The 21,419-nt window shown below is 37.3% G+C and overlaps 1 protein-coding gene across 9 annotated transcripts in view; it reads left to right on the forward strand.

The window, feature by feature from the left end:
• The window catches only part of HERC1 (HECT and RLD domain containing E3 ubiquitin protein ligase family member 1), a 217,521-nt gene that overhangs the window by 125,560 nt on the left and 70,542 nt on the right, over positions 1 to 21,419 (forward strand). For 6 of the 9 annotated variants that reach the window (XM_073303562.1, XM_073303563.1, XM_073303568.1 and 3 more), the window contains 16 exons: positions 1,289 to 1,444; positions 1,640 to 1,746; positions 2,005 to 2,115; positions 3,062 to 3,238; positions 6,191 to 6,430; positions 6,652 to 6,735; positions 7,305 to 7,825; positions 10,314 to 11,089; positions 12,277 to 12,475; positions 13,571 to 13,731; positions 15,486 to 15,602; positions 15,792 to 16,023; positions 17,341 to 17,465; positions 17,721 to 17,941; positions 19,624 to 19,892; positions 20,508 to 20,560. In XM_073303562.1, coding sequence (XP_073159663.1) covers positions 1,289 to 1,444; positions 1,640 to 1,746; positions 2,005 to 2,115; positions 3,062 to 3,238; positions 6,191 to 6,430; positions 6,652 to 6,735; positions 7,305 to 7,825; positions 10,314 to 11,089; positions 12,277 to 12,475; positions 13,571 to 13,731; positions 15,486 to 15,602; positions 15,792 to 16,023; positions 17,341 to 17,465; positions 17,721 to 17,941; positions 19,624 to 19,892; positions 20,508 to 20,560 — 3,549 coding nt within the window. The remainder of the gene's footprint in view (positions 1 to 1,288; positions 1,445 to 1,639; positions 1,747 to 2,004; positions 2,116 to 3,061; positions 3,239 to 6,190; positions 6,431 to 6,651; positions 6,736 to 7,304; positions 7,826 to 10,313; positions 11,090 to 12,276; positions 12,476 to 13,570; positions 13,732 to 15,485; positions 15,603 to 15,791; positions 16,024 to 17,340; positions 17,466 to 17,720; positions 17,942 to 19,623; positions 19,893 to 20,507; positions 20,561 to 21,419) is intronic. The other 3 variants (XM_073303565.1, XM_073303566.1, XM_073303564.1) reach the window with 3 other exon arrangements.

Consider the following 21,419-nt stretch of genomic DNA (forward strand, 5'->3'; position numbering starts at 1 on the left):
CAATTCAAAAATTTGATTGCTCCAAATCCCTGGTGTTAGGTCATATGACTAGTCACAGGAGTTTGGTTTTTTTAGTAGTAGTTTTGTACCTGATAGATTCATAGCATGGGCTAGTACTGTTGGGTGTGTTTTAACAATTTTAATGTTTTCATTTTTAAAAGTCACCAACTAGTTAAGATAGTAGTATCAACTTCGGAAAAAGACAGGAAACAAAGGAGGGCTTAGTGTTTTGGATCAAAAATCCATTTAAAAGGGAAAAAAGAGCCTCTAAGACAACTGATTACATTTGATGTATGGCTACATTTATAAATGGCTAATAAATGGCTAATCAATTATTACAGATTGTTATAGAATCCAATTGGTCAATAGATTGCTAATAATCTTAAAACCATCCATAACACCTTCTACTCAAGAGTCTAACATTCTTAAAACACTTATTAATCATTTATAAACACTTTGTGAATATACCCTTAATATAAAATGTCCAGAAAATTAAACTGCTACAGACAACTTGCAAATACTAAAATTTTTGTGCCTGATTTTTAAGTAAGGTAGGTGTGCCATTGTTTGCACATAGCTGATTATGGTCATCTATATGCCAAGTACTCTGTGCAGTTATGGTAAACTTGCATATAGCTGTATACCTAATTTATTTTTTTTAAAATAGTCTCTCTGTGTTCCATAAGGCACGTGTGGCTGATTTTGAGTTCAGTAGAACCTCAGAGTTACGAACACCAGAATTACGAACTGACCAGTCAACCACACACCTCATTTGGAACCAGAAGTACATGGGCAGCAGTAGAGACCAAAAGTAAAAGGCAAATGTAGTACTGGGTAAAATGTAAACTACTTTAAAAAAAAATGAAGGGGAAAACAGCATTTTTCTTCTGCATAGTAACGTTTAAAAGCTGTATTAAGTCAATGTTCAGTTGTAAACTTTTGAAAGAACAACCATAATGTTTTGTTCAGAGTTCCGAACGTTTCCATTACAAACAACCTCCATTCCAGAGGTGTTTGTAACTCTGAGGTTCTACTGTAGTTATGATCTGCCAGATGCATGCTGATGCACGTTTTACAGTCTTACAGGATAGCCAAAGTTGGTGGCATTCTGTTGTGAGCTCTCACTGCTCTCAAAAACAAAGTAAGCCTGGAACCCCAACTGAATGTCTGTGAATTTTCTGACATTTTTCATGACCTAAATATTGTGTATATGTAGGTTGTTTACCGCAGATATATCAATCAATTCATTGCTTAGAATTTTTAGCAATAACTTTATTTTACTCTTCAGCTGCACTCCGAAAGCAACATGCAGCAGAACTGCACCTGGGAGACTTTTTAGTCTTTCTGCGAAGAGTTGTTTCTTCAAAAGCCATTCAGTCAAAAATGGCTTCTCCCAAATGGACAGAGGTGCTTCTTAATATTGCATCTCAAAAGTGTTGTTCAGGTATGATCTATTCAAAATGGATTCTCTCTGTGTCTGTATGTATATGTATGTGTGTGCTGTTTCTAACATTCGTTACTTATTCAGCACTCAATTAAAAAAATTAATTGATTTTAGTAAATTTATGATTGTAATCATTATTGTAGTTTTACTCAATGTGTTTTAGTGGTTGTCAGTAACATACTTTTCCTCTTGAAGGAGTACCCCTAGTGGGCAACCTAAGGACCAGACTGCTTGCACTTCATGTACTGGAAGCTGTGTTGCCTGCTTGTGAATCTGGTGTTGAAGATGATCAGATGGCTCAGGTTTATATATTTTTAAATAAACTTTTTAAGTTGTTGTTTTCTGCAGCAAATCTCATACAATAAAAATTTAAATTAAGCCGTGCTTGTTAGATTTTCAGAATTTTGGCCACCCGATGCTCAATGTATTTACTTATCTAGGAATGATCACTACGGATCTTAAACTAGTTACAAAATAGACCAAAATGGTTTAAACCTATTATTTGTTTTTACAAGTTTGGGATTAAAGTGATCTGAAGTATGCTCTAATACATACAACAGGTTGTTGAACGATTGTTCTCACTTCTGTCTGACTGCATGTGGGAGACACCGATCGCTCAGGCTAAATATGCAATACAAATAAAAGAGAGAGAACAAGAAATGAAGCTGCAGGTAATAGTTCTTTTTAAATTTTCATTAGATACTTCTGGGTTATATAATTTGAGGTGTACTTGTGGCACCTTTAGAGACTAACCAATTTATTTGAGCATGAGCTTTCGTGAGCTACAACTCACTTCATCGGATGCATACCGTGGAAACTGCAGAAGACATTATATACACACACAGACCATGAAACAATACCTCCTCCCACCCCACTGTCCTGCTGGTAATAGCTTATCTAAAGTGATCATCAAGTTGGGCCATTTCCAGCACAAATCCAGGTTTTCTCACCCTCCGCCCCTCCACCCCCACCCCCCCCACACAAACTCACTCTCCTGCTGGTAATAGCCCATCCAAAGTGACCACTCTCTTCACAATGTGTATGATAATCAAGGTGGGCCATTTCCTGCACAAATCCAGGTTCTCTCACTCCCTCACCCCCCTCCAAAAACCACTTTGGATAAGATATTACCAGCAGGAGAGTGACTTTGCGTGTGTGATTTTTGGAGGGGGGTGAGGGAGTGAGAGAACCTGGATTTGTGCAGGAAATGGCCCACCTTGATTATCATACACATTGTGAAGAGAGTGGTCACTTTGGATGGGCTGTTACCAGCAGGAGAGTGAGTTTGGGTGGGGGTGGAGGGTGAGAAAACCTGGATTTGTGCTGGAAATGGCCCAACTTGATGATCACTTTAGATAAGCTATTACCAGCAGGAGAGTGGGGTGGGAGGAGGTATTGTTTCATGGTCTCTGTGTGTGTATATAGTGTCTTCTGCAGTTTCCACGGTATGCATCCGATGAAGTGAGCTGTAGCTCACGAAAGCTCATGCTCAAATAAATTGGTTAGTCTCTAAGGTGCCACAAGTACTCCTTTTCTTTTTGCGAATACAGACTAACACGGCTGTTACTCTGAAACCTGTCATAATTTGAGGTGTTTATTTTGTTCCATTTCTGATAGAAGCAGGGAGAAACTGAAGAAGAGGATGAGAATCTTCCTATACAGGAAGTGTCCTTTGATCCTGAGAAAGTTCAATGCTGCATAGTAGAGAATGGGCAGATTTTAACTCATGGCAGTGGAGGTAAAGGATATGGACTAGCATCCACAGGAGTCACTTCTGGGTGTTATCAGTGGAAGGTATATGGAATTAAACGCATTATTTTAATTCTGTCTTCAGTTCTTTCTTTGCTTCAGAAAAATACTTTTTTATAAATAAATATTCAAGAACATACTGTACTACAGAAGAAGCAAAACCTAGTGATTAAAGGACTATTCTCTATCTAAAATAAACTGCACAATGCTGTATTTTGAGTGCTCCTGTTTATGGTGTTACTGAAGCAGATCTCTTAGTTGCTGCTTCAAACCAAGAACATGGCTATGAAGTCCTTTGTTTTTTTCATTGTTGATGGTAGTTTCCTTTTAAATCCACAGTCAGTATAAAAGTCATAAGTTTAAAACAGACTTGCAAAATTCTCTTTCTCCATTGCAAGTAATTTTTTTAGTTTTTTTTTTTGTGGGGTGGGGGGAGCAGTGGGGAAGGATGAATTAATTTGTTATTTATTTATTATCAATCATCATGGTAAAAGGGGGAGTAGATCTTGTATCTGGCCTAGTAAATTTTCATGGCTTTTTTTTTTGCAAAACTGTCTTCTATAAATCCCATTTTTAGGGTAATTAGACCAAATGTTTTGAAATTGTATTTTGGCGTAAGGCTAGATTTTGGGATTTGGAATGTGGATCTATCCCCTTTCTCCAAGATGTATCTTCTCTGATAGTGAAGACCTTTGTGGCAGCCACAGCAAAGTTGGATTATCCATTCTTTGCTCTTGCCAAAATCTTGTCTAAAAATCACCTGCACATAGAAGAAAATGATCTGTTAAAATCCAGTCTGGGCCCATCAGTCAATGTACTCTCTCCAATATCCTTACCCCAGTCTCTGGTGTCATTCTTCTATTTGATAATGTGTCAGTCAATAGCATAAATTATTCTTCATACTCTGCATTTCAGAAGAACCTTTTTACTGCCCTAGACATCTTAGGCCACAATTACCTCTCTCAGTATGAACTGACTTTATCCTTGCATTTCAAAGGTCTGTTTCCAGGATCAAGTTCCTAACCAGTCTAAAATTCACCCTTGTAGTTTTACCTCTTATGCTTAATTTTACTAACCCTTTGAAGTTTTCCCCTCCACACTGTTCAAAAGAGCTAGATTTAATTTGCATTCTGTTAATTGTGTGAACACACAGGATGATGCTAATCAGTGGCATCCTGGTATCAGGTGGAGTGCACCTGATTTTTGTTTCACTCTTCTCTCAAATATCTTCAACAAAAGAGGTTGCCAACTCAGAAGACATGCTGTCCCCAAACTGAGTTCCGCTGCTGCTAACTGCTGCCCGAAGGCCCTTTGCTCTGATGAAGATCCTATGAATTCTTCTGTTCTTCCTGCCTGTTAACCAGCTGTATGCCACCTGCAGACTGTTGAATACTGAATTTCTCTCATCTTAGTCTAAGATCCATCTCAAGACATTTGGAAGGGACTGATTTGTTACCAAAATACTTGCATGATGCCTTTCTTTATACACATTGGGCCAGATAATAGCGTTGCTCATAATTAGGAGTACCTTAATCTGCAAATAGTCCATTTTGAAATCAATAGAACAACACACACCATGTAAGCAATCAGGTCTCGGAATCTGTACCTTTGACACTGGGCCCAATTAGTGGCAGTGGCTGTGCTAACGTGGCCCATTTAGCATTTTGGCTAAAATCCTGGTTCTGAATCCTCTCTCTGTGCACTCCTCCTAATGAACCTCTTTCAAGTGTCCATCTGTTTTTAATCCTTATTATCACACATTCTCGTGATAATTGTCAGATGTCTGAGATTAACAGCCCTTGTATACAGGCTCTCTAAACTTAGTTTATCACTAGGTTGTCCTCCATATTGTGCCACCTTCTGTTCATCAGTGCCTACTGATTTTCACTATGAAGGATTTGTCCTCTTCAACAAGACTGATAGATGCCTCCTCTTTCTTAATATTGGATGAGCCATAAAATCCTATGTAAATAGAACTAGCTTTAAAAAAAAAAAAACTGATTACTTTTCTCATTAATTTTGAATGGACAAAAAAAAGGGAGAAAGCCAAAACATGTTGGCCAAAGATGATTGCCCAAGGCCTGCCCTGTCTTACCCAGGTCAAGGTCTATGTCAGAAGAAGCTCTGCCAGCTTTTGGATGAGAAAGGCAAAGCTTTACTAAATCAGTTACGAAAATTTATTGTTTAGGCCTCCACACACACTTTCACTAGATTTTACAGATATATGTAGGCTAATGCAAATGCACTACGTAGCTTCTGTTTTCGACAAATAAGGCTGCACTGCCGTCTGAAGGGAATATTAGTCGCCAGCCTATGTAGATCTGAATTTCTCCACTCAGAGAATGCATACATTTTCTCATGGGTAAATGACACTTCTCAGTTAGACAAGGTAATTCTCTAACAAATCATCCAGAGTAGTTCTGTTACAAACCTAGTTACATATGGAGTTATATTTTTTGTTTTGTTTTGTTTCTGTATCCTTTCTCTCTGAGGATAGTATATTGTAGCTTGTGCTTTTCTGGATAAATCATTCACTTTAAACATGAGTGAAACTAATTTATTTTGCTGACTAACATCACTTCAACTATATCTTACCTCCTAACTTGTAAGGTACATATATACTACTTAAATTGAAAGTGTGCCAGAATTTGGTTTATGTCTGGAAAAGTTAACATGAACTTTTGAGACATCTGTTGGTGCCCAAATACTCAATACTAATGGTTGCTAGTAGACCAGGATAAATCACTCGTTAGAAACTGACCTTGTAGTTGGAAAAATATAATTTTTGAGGCAAGAAAAGTGTGTTCAACCAATGTGTTAAAGGTATTAATTTATGAAAATGTTGCTATTTTACATGTAACATATTTAAAACTCTCCTTAAATTCTTATACTTAGGGTATATTCTCCTCACTCCTTGAATATAATAATTCCTATGCTCAGTATTATACTGGAATGTTGAATTATGCCATGGTATTAATTTTTTTTTAATCCTTCTAGTTCTATATTGTGAAGGAAAATCGAGGCAATGAAGGCACATGCGTAGGAGTGTCTCGCTGGCCAGTACATGACTTTAACCATCGCACTACCTCAGATATGTGGCTGTATAGAGCCTACAGTGGTAACCTATATCATAATGGGGAACAGACTTTGACTCTGTCCAGTTTTACCCAAGGAGACTTCATCACATGTGTATTAGATATGGAAGCTAGAACCATTTCCTTTGGTAAAAATGGAGAGGTATTTAACTGTTTTCTGTGTTTCTTTTTTCTTTAATATTTTCCTGTTGTAACTTTGACTGTGAACATTCAGTAACTTACACATGATTCTAAAACCACAAAAAAGTTAGTTTTATTACTTGTAAAGATTATAAAGAGGTAAAAATAATTATTTAAAATTTGTCTAGTTCTAAAAACCTGTTGTTTTAAAAGTTTCTATTCCTTGCCTTATTTTTTAACTAGGAGCCCAAGCTAGCTTTTGAAGATGTGGATGCAGCAGAATTATACCCTTGTGTAATGTTCTATAGCAGTAACCCAGGAGAAAAGGTAACTGAAATTTATATCTGCATAACAGTAAGAGGTCATACAGGATTATTTTTTGCTTCTTGTCCTACTATATGGAAATGTTGACTGCTTTTTAGCTGGTCTATGGAAAGAACTTCACTGATTGTTCATTATGCTGTATGAATTTTGTACACTACCAGAAAAATATGTTGTAGACCTTAGTTAAATTCCTACATTTTATAATCTATTGATAGACCTGTAGTTTGTCCTACAAGACTCTGAATCTTGTACCCAGATGTCTGTCAGTAGAATTGGAACAAATTCCAGTATTAGGAATATTTTGGACTACCTACAGTTCTTTTCTTAGAAGCCATGAATTTATTTAGTTCTTGCATTTCACAGTTCTATTGGAGTTTGTTGTAAAGGTGCAGGTGAGTTTTCTCTTCAATACCAAGAAAATATTATCATGCATTTCACTGGAGATAGACACAAAAAGACAAAAATGTTAGAGTTTTCAATTCAGCTGGAAAGACTATGGAATTAGAATAAGCTTTATAAACACAAGTTGAGAGCATAACTTTGATTTTTTATTTTTTCTTTTAAACACTAAGGTGAAAATTTGTGATATGCAGATGCGTGGCACACCAAGAGATTTGCTACCTGGTGACCCTATCTGTAGTCCTGTTGCTGCAGTGCTCGCAGAGGCCACTATCCAACTTATCCGCATTCTTCATCGTGCAGACCGTTGGACACACTGCATCAATAAGAAAATGATGGAACGGCTGCACAAAATCAAAATGTGCCTTAAAGAAGCAGGTCAAAAACTGAAGAAAAGTCGTTCGGTCCAAAGCCGAGATGAGAATGACATGAGAGAGGAGAAAGAGAATAAAGAAGAGGAGAAAAATAAACACAGTAGACATGGTCTTGCTGACCTCCCGGAGCTTCAGCTTAAGACTCTCTGTGTAGAGGTGTGGCCTGTGCTTGCAGTAATTGGTGGAGTTGATGCTGGTCTTAGAGTTGGAGGCCGATGTGTACACAAGCAAACTGGGCGTCATGCCACCTTACTTGGAGTAGTCAAAGAGGGCAGTACGTCTGCTAAGGTCCAGTGGGATGAAGCAGAGATTACTATCAGGTATAGTGCGTTCAGTTATTCTTTGAACTAATTAGCAATTTTTAGTGCTTAGAAAACTTCCTAAGTAACATACATTTTACATCTGAAACATGAATTTTCAGTCACTAGTAACTTTTAATGACAGGTTTCAGAGTAGCAGCCGTGTTAGTCTGTATCCGCAAAAAGAAGAGGAGGACTTGTGGCACCTTAGAGACTAACTAATTTATTTGAGCATAAGCTTTCGTGAGCTACAGTATCCAATGAAGTGAGCTATAGCTCACGAAAGCTTATGCTCAAATAAATTTGTTAGTCTCTAAGGTGCCACAAGTCCTCCTTTTTTAGTAACTTTTAAGTTTAAAGTAGATGCTTGGGCATTTAACTTGTTAAATCAACTTTCAAGAATTCTGGTTTGAAAAACAACTCAGTTGAACTTTGAATTTAGAGAAATAAAATATCTGTCTTGTATATCCAGTATATAATTGTCATTTGGAAAACTGGAATTCATCTACATGATTTGGTAGTTTTTAAACTGAGTTTTGACTCTAAATTTCCTAATTTGAGGACATCCACATGCTTGTGAGCTACATTTGACGTAAGTGTTGCTTATGTTTGAAACTTATATATATAGGCTTATTAATATGTTATCTTTCTGAATTTTTATTACAACTTCTTGGACACAAACTTTTATTGACTAGCTTGCATTTTTGCTTTAAATAATGAGCTAGGATGCCTCTGCAAGTGGTGGGAAACTCTGTTTTGGTTTATCAGAATTGGGAAGTGATAGCTCTGCTACATTGTCCTCTCCTGCTTGGGTCTCTGTGGAAATTGCTCCATGGGTCTTGAGGATTCAAGGCCAGCAGGTGGGATGATTCTCCCTTCTCAAAGTGGTGGATAGCCACATCTAAGTTAATGCTGCTTTGAAGCAGCATTTACTTATGCTCTGGTCTGCCGTCAATGGCTAAAGAACTAACACTACATTTATCTCTTCATCAAACTGGGAGTTTCCTTTCCAGCAGATCCTATGAATCTGCAGGGCTGGGTGACTGCACCTCTGCCTTCTTTACAGACCCTCGAGTGTCTCCATCTATGGGAGGCACATCTGAAGAAAATTCTGTGAGGAGAACTTCATGGACTCTTCTTGCTTTCCTATATTTGTTTGTGAATTGGCTGAGTGTTCTCTGCAGAAAATTAGATTTCCCTATATTCATAGTTTCTTGGAGATAGCTTGATTTCCAGTCTTCTAAATAAATTCATCACCACTGATTTCTTTTGACTCTGGGCATAATTAAATTTTTAAAGTTTAATTCTTCTTTGAGATGAATGGTGGCTGTTCACACCTCTTAGAACTGTTGTGTTAGCTTGTCTGCAGACTAATGCCATGTGCATACACAAAAGTTGTGCCAATTTAACTAAATCAATTTCACTTAATTCGGTTACCAAATTAAATCAGATGTAAGCAGATTTGAGTGAGTCCACAGAAGGGGATTGTACCAATTTTAAAATCTATTTAAGCCGGTGTGATATTCATTAATATATAGACAAGGTCTCCGTAACACAACACTTGTAATGGTTATTGTTTAGAATGTTTTAATCTCTAGAAGGGTTAGAAATGGAAGCCTGCTTTTTAAAAAAAAAAAAAAATTGAGAAAGTCTAAATGCTGAAGAAAATATTGAGGATATCAAAAACTGTAGGGAAGATTCTGAATTGTAAATCTGCGGGATGTGTGGAAAATATATGCCTACAAGTTTCTTCTGTTTGCCCTGTTTATGATGGAGGCAGAGACTCGTATGGCAATATTTAATATAAAGGTCTGTCACCAGGGGTAGGAGCTCTTACATACATGGTATGCCTCAGCTGAATGGTCATTGTTAGGATGCAGGAATGGATGTTGTTGACCTATTTAAAAAAGAAACTGATAGACTCATATTCAGTGATGGAATTGCTCCCTGCATTGCTAGTGACGCTTTTGCTTCTGGTTATCGTTTTTGTGCATCTTGGCAATAAAAAGACAAGTAGTAGAGTGAAATTGATAAAACATTGGCAACAGCTTTAAGTTAATATTGCAAAAGTTCAGAAGTTTTCATGATTAAATCTTTGCCTGTGTGTCCTTCATAAACTAAAGATAAAATTTCGCTCAAACCAATTACCAGACGCTTAAATGATAATTATAAGAAATTATATTGTAAATGTCTTAAAACATTTAAAATAATGCAGTAGAAACTTGTCATTACCTAAGTGATGGATTATATGAAGTTTTTGGAAATTAACATTCATTGTTGAAAATGTGTGCATGTCTCACTGCCTTTGTGTTGAGTATCATATATCCCCGTTTTCTGATCATAACCTCATTTCTTTCCCTTGTTTACATTTAATTTTTAGACTGTCTGTTCATTTAAATTATTTTATTAAGTATATTTTACGTCTTATTTTGCCTACATTATTTCCTGTACTTTCCTCTTGTCTATCCCTCACTTGCTTCTTCCTGTGTCGTTCTGATCTTTATTAAAGCTTCCCAACTTTTTGGTCGCCTAGTGATACTCCACTGTATAATCTGGAGCCCTGTGAACCACTGCCTTTTGATGTTGCAAGATTCCGTGGACTGACAGCTACTGTGTTGCTGGACCTTACCTATCTGACTGGTATTCATGAAGACACAGGAAAACAAAGTGCGAAGAGACATGAGAAAAAACACAGACATGAGACTGAAGATAAAGGGGACATTGAACAGAAAACAGAGGGGGACGCTGGATCAGATATGCGATCACTAATAAGTGCTGATGATATCAAAGGACCTATCACTACATGTTCCAAGTCAGAAAACGAAATAGCTTCCTTCTCTTTAGAACCAACACTACTAGGTATGGAGTCCCAGCATCAACCCATAGAAGGAAAAAGAAAGAATCATGAACACATACCAAGAAATCATGATGTAGTACAGTCAGAAATCAGAGCAGTACAGTTATCCTATCTTTACCTTGGTGCTATGAAATCACTTAGTGCTCTTCTTAGTTGTAGTAAATATGCTGAGTTACTACTGATACCAAAAGTCCTTGCAGAAAATGGTCACAATTCTGATTGTGCTAGTTCTCCAGTTGTTCATGAAGATGTTGAAATGCGTGCTGCATTGCAGTTCCTGATGCGACACATGGTGAAAAGGGCAGTCATGCGTTCACCAATAAAGAGAGCTCTAGGACTAGCAGATTTGGAACGAGCACAAGCCATGATCTACAAGTTAGTGGTTCACGGGCTGTTGGAGGACCAGTTTGGTGGCAAAATTAAACAAGGTACTTTTTTAAAGTTATGATAATATATAGATTTGTAAAGTTAATTAGAGTTAACTTAAAATTACCTAGAATATGGACATAGATAACATATAGGCTTATATTTCTGCAGCGATTGACACTTGTGGTAATCCAAACCAACAAAATTAAGGATGGTAGCAAATCCTATCAATTCTGTAGAATTTATGGACATTGGTGATTCACACACCCCCCTTCATTTGCATAGCTTATTAAAATAGAGATTGATATTTAGGGTACACTTTCAGAGCTATATGCAGGAGGAATGCACATCACTGTAGTGAGAAAAAAATAGATTTATATTTTGTGTTTATACCCAACTTTGAAAGATAGATTCTCCCTTTCTGTATTATATTGTGACACAGGTCTACCTGATTTTAGCATGGCTGACCATGGTTGTAGTCAGTGCAGATGAAGAATAAATGTGTTGAACATAATCCACCAATAATGTTTAAACCCTCAGTGAGCAGAGTTTTTTGGAATTAGCTGATGTGATGCTGACTTCGAAGAGACAAGGAGATAATACAAATAGTGTTGCTCTTAGTCTTAGAATCCCTGTATACCTGTAGTATGACATTGTCGGAACTTCAGGGAAGCTACTTGTCACACTTTCCCAGTCATAGCCAATTAAATAGCAGATTTTGAACCTCTTTGTTTTATTTATAAAAGAACAAATAAATGAAAAATGGCAAAGATCCAACTGGCTCAGATGTAGAAACTTCGTAAATAGTCTAGATTCTTTTGCTGCAGGAAACTATACGGTTTATTTTACATAGTATTTTTTGTAAATAACTGTTTCCACACCAGAGATTACATGTCTTAATCTCTTAAACCTGATCTCTCAGACAAAAGGGAAAGTTACAATCTAACTGCTGTAGTTTAGCATCTATAATAAGATCTAATGAAGAAAGGAGCTTTTGCTCTCCTCTCTAGCCATCTTTAAAAAAAACTTGTTTATCAACTACTTTTCATCATTATGAGAATAACATGAGTTGACCGACCATATTTTCCTTAGTCAGCAAGATATTGGGCAGAAATATTTTTGTGAACTGTGCATGTGGATGTGTGTATATTTATAAACACCACTACACAAAATTTAAGGCTAGGTAGAGTCACTCGTTCATTCTGTAGCATTAGCTTAATGTTCCTGTAACATCCTTTTTGCATTGCAGAAGTAGACCAGCAAGCAGAAGAAAGTGAACAAGCTCAGCAGGCCCAAACACCAGTTACTACCAGTCCTTCTGCTTCTAGTACTACATCTTTCATGAGCAGCTCTCTGGAGGATACTACTACTGCTACTACCCCAGTAACAGATACTGAAACAGTGCCAGCTTCAGAATCACCTGGAGTTATGCCTCTTAGTCTTCTTAGGTAGAGTGCTTGACTTTAATAAAAAAAAAAAAAAAAAGTACATTTTCTCCTAGCTCAAGTGGGTCGTTTTGATATACTACTACTTAGTGTCTTTGTCCTGTTGGGTGGCTTTTTCAAATTTCTGTTACTTTCATTCTCCATCATGAATTGTTTCTACAGAGATAGGCTATATGTCTCTCACCATATCTCAGAAAACACTGGACTTTTAGTAGTAGTAAAGCTGCTCAGGGGCACTTGTACACTTAGGATCTTAATGTTCCAGAACTTGGAAGCTATTAAAAATACCTTCCCTATATCCTTCCTCGTACCCTTCCTCATGTCCTGGTTTTTGTTTGTTGGGTTGTTTTTTAAAAGGCTGCCAACACTTAAAATTTTAACTAATTACTGTTGATTCTGGAGCTAGATTAGGCTTTGGTTCAAGAGAGTTTTCCTTCAGACCCTACTATGTATTGAAAGTCTCCTCAGTTGTCATAGTGAGATACTCCTAGTTAATCTCCTACAGGGTAGATCTGCAATTCATGATGAAGAAGGAAAGCTTCTTTTCATTATATGGAATTCAGTTTTGAGTAATTGCTTCTGCAGATCCATACCGATCTTCCCTCTTCTTAGGACTCTTTAGGGGCTGTTTTGAGGCAGCTAGGAACAGAGGACTAGTATAGTGGGAGGCCTCACATTCTGGAACATTCAGCTCCTAAAGGACATATCCTCTGGTCAGCATAGCTGGCTTGGACACTGAGCAGATGTTCTGGGAAATTGGAAGGAAGAGTACTTCTGATGATGAATCTCCTAGTCTAGCCCATATCCTGCCTCTACCCACTCCTGTGTGCTGTTGTGCAGAGGCACGCTGCAAAACTGAGCTGCCCTGCCACAGCATGTAGGGATTGTGTTGTCCCTGCAGAGCCCTTCCCACCAGAATAATGCCCCCTAACCTTATATGAAACTGCACTGGGTTCTGCTGTCAAGGTAGCATGGGCTACCTTTAAGTGCCCACCCTCTCTCTAACTAGGTTAGTACTAGCTGATGGTAGGCATAGTGCAAGATTTCCACAGTGTGGAGATGTAGTGTAGTTTAAATACATTTTTCCTTTTTTGAAAGGCAAATGTTCTCAAGTTACCCAACCACCACAGTACTTCCAACACGACGTGCACAAACTCCTCCAATATCCTCCTTACCAACATCTCCTTCTGATGAAGTGGGAAGGAGGCAAAGTCTGACCTCTCCTGATTCCCAGTCCACAAGACCTGCCAATCGTACAGGTATACTTGTAAGCAACAAATAACTTAGTAGGAAATATAGGAGTTTCCTAAATTTAAGTATGTTCAGTGTAGGCTTTTAAGGCATCATTAACTAATTTGAAGTCTACATTTTGATAAAATTTAAGTGTGCATGTCATAACTAAAATCTTATGGTAGAGATCTTAGTACTAAAAGTCAGCAACTGACTGCTAGGGAAAAAAAAGTTAAAATTGGTGCTTATAAGTGGCTGAATAGATTGCATACTAGTAGCCATGTACAAGAATGAACAGGTGGTATTATTAACTATGATAAATAACTCTAGAATATTATTTTAGTTTCTTTTTGGTCTTTGCTTACAGAGTTGCTTAACAGAACAAACTTCAAGAGTGATCCATCACAACCTAGAATATATCACTTATAACACTAGAATGAATTGATTTGTTTTCTGATATCCATCATTACTGTATATTTCTGAAATACAGTCTCTCTAGTTAATCCTGCCTGTGAGCTACAGGGGCAAGCTTCTATTTTGAGTAATACATAAAAAGTTGAAACTGAATAGAGTAATTAAATAGCACCATTTTTCTGACTATTTTCCTCTTATCTGGGGAATGATGATATCCAGTTGGAAGCACCATTATTAGAATTTCTATATTGCATCAGTAAATCCCTACTCCTGCTGATGTCAGAGTTAACATTGACATCACTCAGTAAAATGTTCACCTTATAATGTAGTAATAATAATATAATAAGAAAAAGTCAGCTCATATGTTTGAGTGACTAACATGAAAACTAAATCAACATCTCTCCTCTAGAATTGATGTTCAGTGTTGAGGGGGAGAGACTTTTTTCAGATTCCAGAATGAGGCAGGATAGAGGTATACAATTTATGTTTTCCTTCTTCATAACATCTTTATTAATCCACAGTTCTGGTTGTCTCCTTTCTGTAGTGCTATTTTTGGCAACTCAGACTGTTGCTGAGCAACTTGCCTGCTCAGCAACTAGACTGCCTCATTTTTTTTCTTTCCAGATGCTTTGCCTCCAGTATTAGGATTAGGTGGCAGCAAATTCTCTTGCTACTTTAGTGCTTTCAGACATTAATCCTCACCTTTATGGCAAGTAATGTGTAAATCTTTTTTTTTCTTCTAAGCTCTGGGGCAGCAGTTCTTGGAGAGATGTTGGCCTTTTCAAGGATATAATAATCCTTCTCCGTTGGTGATTTTTTTTCTTTTGAAAGACTCTGTTACAGGAAAAGAGAACACACCCTTCAAAGAGACTTTGAAGTATCCTCAGCAGCTATGCAAGTGTGTCTAGCTGCTAATTATGGCAAAATATCTTGGTGTGATCTCCTGAAGGTTGTTGATCCTCTGAACCAAGTCCAACCAAGCTGAACTTAGTCCAGTCCATCTAAGAGTAGTGTGGTAGGGTTTCAACTGGATGTAAAGGAAATAAATTTAATTCAAAAAGTTGAAATTGCATTGACCTTAATGGATCAAGTAAATGTTTACCTAGTCTTGGAAACCATCATCTGGCCAATTAAAGGAAGAGGAACTCTCTCTGGTTTTATTATGGAAAGGAGATGATCCAGAGCTGCAAATTAGTGAAGATGTTAGAAGGAAAGTTCTCAGGGAACAAATTTTCTTTAATTCTTAATCATCAACTAATATTGGAATAAATGGTTAAAGAAGCCTAATAAAATGCAAAAGACCGAAGAAAGGCAAAAGAATATCGATAATTTATGCAACCATCGGTTAACTTTTTTCTTTTTCTCTTAGCTTTGTCAGATCCAAGTAGTCGGCTTTCAACTTCTCCTCCTCCACCTGCCATTGCTGTTCCATTGTTAGAAATGGGATTCTCTCTCAGGCAAATAGCAAAAGCTATGGAAGCCACAGGTGATCTGTTTGTTGAATAATACCTATTACACTTGAAAACACAGTTTAATAAGAAACAGGTCTTTTTAATGGAACACTGCATGCTATAAGCTTTGAACTCACAAATGCATGGCGAATTATGGAAAGAGTAAATGGATTTTTTTCATCAACAGTGATATAAAATTATGAGGTAAGATTTTTTCTTTTCAGGTGCAAGAGGAGAAGCGGATGCTCAGAATATCACAGTACTGGCCATGTGGATGATAGAGCATCCTGGGAATGAAGAAGATGAAGAGCCCCAATCAGAAGGAACTGCAGATTCACATCATGGGACAATAGTTTCTGGAAGCAGTGGAAAATCTAATGACCAATGTTATTTACAATCCCCAGGAGATATCCCTTCAGCTGATGCCACTGAAATGGAGGAAGGTTTCAGTGAAAGGTAAAATGTAGTTCTTTTCTGATTGCATAAATCCTGCTGCTGCTATTTCAGCAATTTGATAGTTGACAGAAGAAGACTCCAAAATACCACTATGAATTAATTTTCTAAAGTTGTATATGCGTAGAAGTGGAGTTGTCAGTAAATTAGTTTTTGTATACGTTTGTTTACAGTATTGTGTTTATTAAGAAAAAAGTAAACTGAATATATTCCCCTCCAAGATAATTAAACCATATGATATTAATGGTCTGACTACAATGAAAAGAAATTTCATTGGATATTTAGTTTATTAATTTTTTTAAAATGCAGAGCTCATGCACGTTTTCTCATTGAGCTTTATAATGCGACTGCATTCCTTACTTTCACTTCCCTTTTAAGTTATGGCCCACTCCTGAGGGGAGGGATAGTGTTAATACCTGTCAGTCAAAAGCACTTTCAGTTGTGCTGATTATGCTAAATTAGGTGCTGACTTTATGAGGAAGAGATACATCAATCAGGAACTAAACTAAAGCCAATAATCTTAATCACATTCTTGACCTCAGGCAGATTTAAACTCTGTTCTCTAGAAAGGAAAGAATAGTGTTTTGTTTTATATTGATATTTATCTCATAAGAACAATTCTGTCCTTTAAAAAGTAGATACTGCAAATTGTGAGGGGAAAACATTTTATATAGAAACAATTGTGCCTGTGTCATAAATCTTAGGCCATTCAGATTTTTATTAGGAAGTATTATTTGTGTGAAAACAGTGTCATTTTGTCTCAGAGTTTATCGCGTTTGGTTGCTTAATCCTGATTAGATATTTGACCCTGCGTGTCACAATTACTGATTCTAGAGATAATTATGATGTCACAGAGACTTAACTTCAGGTGAAGAATAAATTTTAGGAGTCACACATTTAAAGATTACTTTTCCATATATATATCCTTACTTTTGTCGAAAAGGGAGAGTGATTAAGGAGATAAACTGATGTTGATATTTCTGTTGTTTCCCCGTTCATTCTATAGTAGTGTGCAGAATGTAAAATGAATACTTTTCTGCGGTTTCTGCAATATCTAGGCCCCACAGAGTAAGTGAAGGAAGACACATCAGCCTTCTTGGGTTCCTTTGCTGATGTAACACCTGCATGCAACTCCTCACTATTAATGGGGGTTATAGTATAAATATGCACAGACACAAGATGATAAATTTCTGAAGTTCCTTTTTTGGAGGGAGAGAATTGAATTTACTACCATCAGTGTTTTCACTTTTTTTTTTTTTTGTAAGATCCATGCTAAATGTTTTTTGGCTTATCTGTTGAATATTCAAACTGTTTTCCCAGTCCTGATAATATAGATCATGCAGAGAATGCTGCTTCTGGAAGTGGACCCCCCTCAAGAGGTCGGTCAGCAGTAACAAGGAGACATAAATTTGACTTAGCTGCCCGAACGTTGCTAGCACGTGCTGGTAAGTGCACTAAAATGGTTCGAATATCTTTTGTTCATTTGGTAAATTTGTGAGAAGAAGGTATTTAGCATCTAATATGGAACTTTAAAAATATAAATCCTGTTTGTATATATTTAAGTATATATTTAGCTTAATTTCTTTTATACAGTAATGAATAAATAATATTAATTTTACTAGTAGTATTTTTAAAAGCTTTTGAATAGGTTATCTTTTTAATTACATGCAAAGTAAAGAATGTTTTCTCTTTGATTTGAGCGGGATTATACCGCTCAGTACAGGCTCACAGAAATCAGAGTCGGAGAGAGGGAATATCTTTGCAGCAAGATCCAGGAGCCTTATATGACTTCAACTTGGATGAAGAGTTAGAAATTGACCTTGATGATGAAGCAATGGAAGCAATGTTTGGACAGGATCTGGCCACTGATAATGATATTCTGGGAATGTGGATCCCAGAGGTATTGGATTGGCCTACCTGGGTGTGTGTGACTGCAGCTGGGGCTGCTTTGACTTACTTACTGCTTTTTGCAAAATCATATTTTAAAATTAAAATAACACATTGCATTAATAGTTTTCTGCTTGGACATAATGAGTTTCTAAACCATAATGGTGCTTAAAGCTGCTTTGATGTCTGTCGCCTCAGTTTAATGAGAAGACAGCAGTACATAACTAATTTATTCGTTTGATTCTTGCTGTGTTCATCTGCACAAACTTCATTAGTTTCTTCCCTAAGAAAAGGGATAAGTGGTACATTAGCTAAATTATTTTGATCATGACATCCAATTTTAGAAAACAAACACCTGTACTAGATTGCTAAATTTATGTGGGGTAAAGCAGTATAAGGATAAAACAATTGCTAACCATTCTTCAGTTAGAACAAACAAAGCAAACAAGTGAAACTGATAGGAGACGCTGTCCAGTGAAATGGAATAAAGTTCCCATTCATCATTCAGTTGTATCTTCTTTATAGCAATGAAAGTTTTTTTTTCTGTATTTAGAGGGAACCATTAGTTCAGACTAGCTTTTTTTCCTTCATTGTAGTCATATGAAGAGGATTGAGAGGCTGGTTCTTTGGTGACAGTGTCCTATAATACTATTACTACATCTAGGTTTTGCAAAAGTTGATACGATTGGCTCGATTCTCCTGTCACTGTGTAACTCCATTGACTTCAGTGGAGTTAGTCCTGATTTACAGCAATGTAATTTACAGGTGAATTAGGCTTGTTGTCTTAGTATGACTGTATTCAGTGTTGTTATGCATGTTACAGTGGGTTCTGTTAAAAAGTTATTATTACTATCTCACATACAGTATTTGTCTTTATTGTGGTATTTTCAGTGTTCCCTATAATTAAAATGGGATTGGTAAATTTAATAACTGCAGCTTCCTTAAACGTTGTGTATGCAGCTTTGTTGGCTGATTTCACAAATTAGTACACTCAGTCGAAACTTGGGGGGGTTTGGTAACACGCCGTTACCTGATTTGCACATTCAGACAATATGAACATATTTGCATGTGCAGTTTCAAAGGCAGAATTTGAAAATTTGGCCATGTGAGTTTAAGTTCCTAGTAAGTCTGTTTAAATAGAGATTCTTGACAGTAGTACCAGCTTGTGGTAGAATTGCCATCTTAGATCAGTGAGTTCCAAATTCAGACACCTTGGTGTACAGTATGTGTTGACTTGAGCATTAATCAGTGTCACTCGCTGAATGTAGTAGCCAACAGTCTGAAAAGTTGTTAAATGTTTTCCGTTCTGTATCTAGACTTTGCCAAGTTTTAAGGAAGAAATTAATAACTCATATAGTCTTTGGTGGGCTGAAGCAGAATGATTCTTGAGGACTGGATTGTAAGGAGTTTAGAGACAGAAATTCTAATAATGTGACCGACTGGGACAGATTTCCTCCGCCCCCCCCCTTTTTTTTTTTAAATCATCCTTTCTGTACTTTGTACTATAATCAAAAAGGGAAAGACACCTGCCACCTTCCCCCACACACAATAACTTAGCCATCTCTGGTCTGCTTCTAAGTAAAACCTACAGCACAAATACTGTCATGCATGCTTAACAGACATAGATAGAAGAAAACACTTAACAAAAATAGAAGTACTCTTATGAGCATAATTATTCTATATCTAGTAATTTCATATGAAAATTATATTACACAGCATGTTTGTGAGTCTGAAGACAGAGAAGAAGTGGTAGTTTGTGAACTGTGTGAATCCAGTGTTGTCAGCTTCAATCAACACATGAAAAGAAATCACCCTGGTTGTGGCCGTAGTGCAAATCGACAAGGCTATCGTAGCAATGGTTCCTATGTGGATGGATGGTTCGGTGGTGAATGTGGAAGTGGAAATCCATACTACCTGTTGTGTGGCAGCTGCAGAGAGAAATATTTGGCCTTGAAAAGTAAATCCAAGACATCAACATCAGAAAGGTACAGAAGAAAATTGTGGTGGGAGGTTTCATTAGGTTTGGGAAATTTCATTAGGAGGGAAAATTGAAAACGTCCATCAATGTATGTATCTTAAGAAGCGTTGATTTGCCAGCTTTACAGTTTGTACCAGTATTGTTGGTGGTAACTGAGATTAAAAATCTTTCTATGATCACACCTTTTGTGGAAAGGGAAAATTAAATCCTTTCATCTTTTAATAATTTTCCAAAATACATATAATAAACAACTCCTTGGAGCCTAGATTCAAGCTCTGTTCAATTCATTTTACTAAGAAACAAGTAAGTAGTTTGATCGGCCCAGCAGCTTTAAAAATGAAGCTATTACAATATTTTTTAGGAATACTAGCACTGGATCCTTCTTTCAATATCACAAAATGGATTTTTTTGAAGGATGTACGTGTAAGGCTCCCACTCTTAACAGGCCTTTTATTAAATATAGACTATTGTTCCTGAGTAGCAAACCTCGGAAAACATTTTACATATTACCTAACTGTAATATAGTTCTATTTTTAAATATAAATATGTGTATACTGTTGTTCTTTTGAGACTTTTTTTACTTAGTATGCTCTTAATAAAATATTCTTGTTGTTTGGTGCAGGTACAAAGGCCAGGCTCCTGATTTAATAGGCAAGCAAGACAGTGTCTATGAAGGTATTTCTTTACTCTGAATTTTTGAAGATACATGTTACTTTTATGAAATGAGATTTTTGTCAGCAGTGTACACAAGTCCAGGCCTACCTCACATCCCAATATTGGTGCCACTGAGGCTCCCATTCCCTCTATTACTGTATCCAGGGTACCAGCTAAGAAGACCATGTTGCATACTGAGAAGCTGTCTAGAGCGGCACGAGCACTGGGCTTAGGGCCTCCCAAGTCCAGAACCAAGGTGCAGTCCTCATTGTTACTGTCTTCTGTAGCCTGAAGCAAATGCTGTACTCATTACACTTTGGTACAGTCTTCAGTATGACCTGACATTCTGACACCTGAGGAACCCAATCCAGAGTCCCTGGTACAGTCCAGGCTCCTATCTCATGAAGACCTGCAAATCCTTAAAGAGCCCAAATCACCAGTACTCTGCACTGGTACCAGCATACCTCCAAGAGCCTACTTGCCATCCATATTCATCTTTGGTGACTCGTCCACTGCTACCAACACAGTCTCCATGCAGCCTCTTTGGGGGTACTGAGCTTTACTTCTAGCTGGTAGTGATACAACATTCTTTGGCACTGCCTCACCATCCTCTCTTTCAAATATCTGTACCGATGCAAGTACAGGTTTCTTCCAGGGGCCTGGTGCTGATCTGATACCTGGGTACTGGCACTACTTACCCCTCCTCCCCCAAGCGGATGCAGGGGATGATACCTCATTTGACTCAGAAACAATCTGTACAAGGTTCCTCCCCCTTCCAGCCTTCTTCCTTTGAGGTTACCACTGAAAGGGAGGCTCTTAGGAGGATGCATACCTGACTATGCTGGCAAGGTCAACCTTGGAGTCCTGCCTCTTTCCCTTA

Source organism: Lepidochelys kempii, chromosome 10 (genome assembly GCF_965140265.1).
Source record: "Lepidochelys kempii isolate rLepKem1 chromosome 10, rLepKem1.hap2, whole genome shotgun sequence".
Classification (NCBI taxonomy): domain Eukaryota; kingdom Metazoa; phylum Chordata; order Testudines; family Cheloniidae; genus Lepidochelys; species Lepidochelys kempii.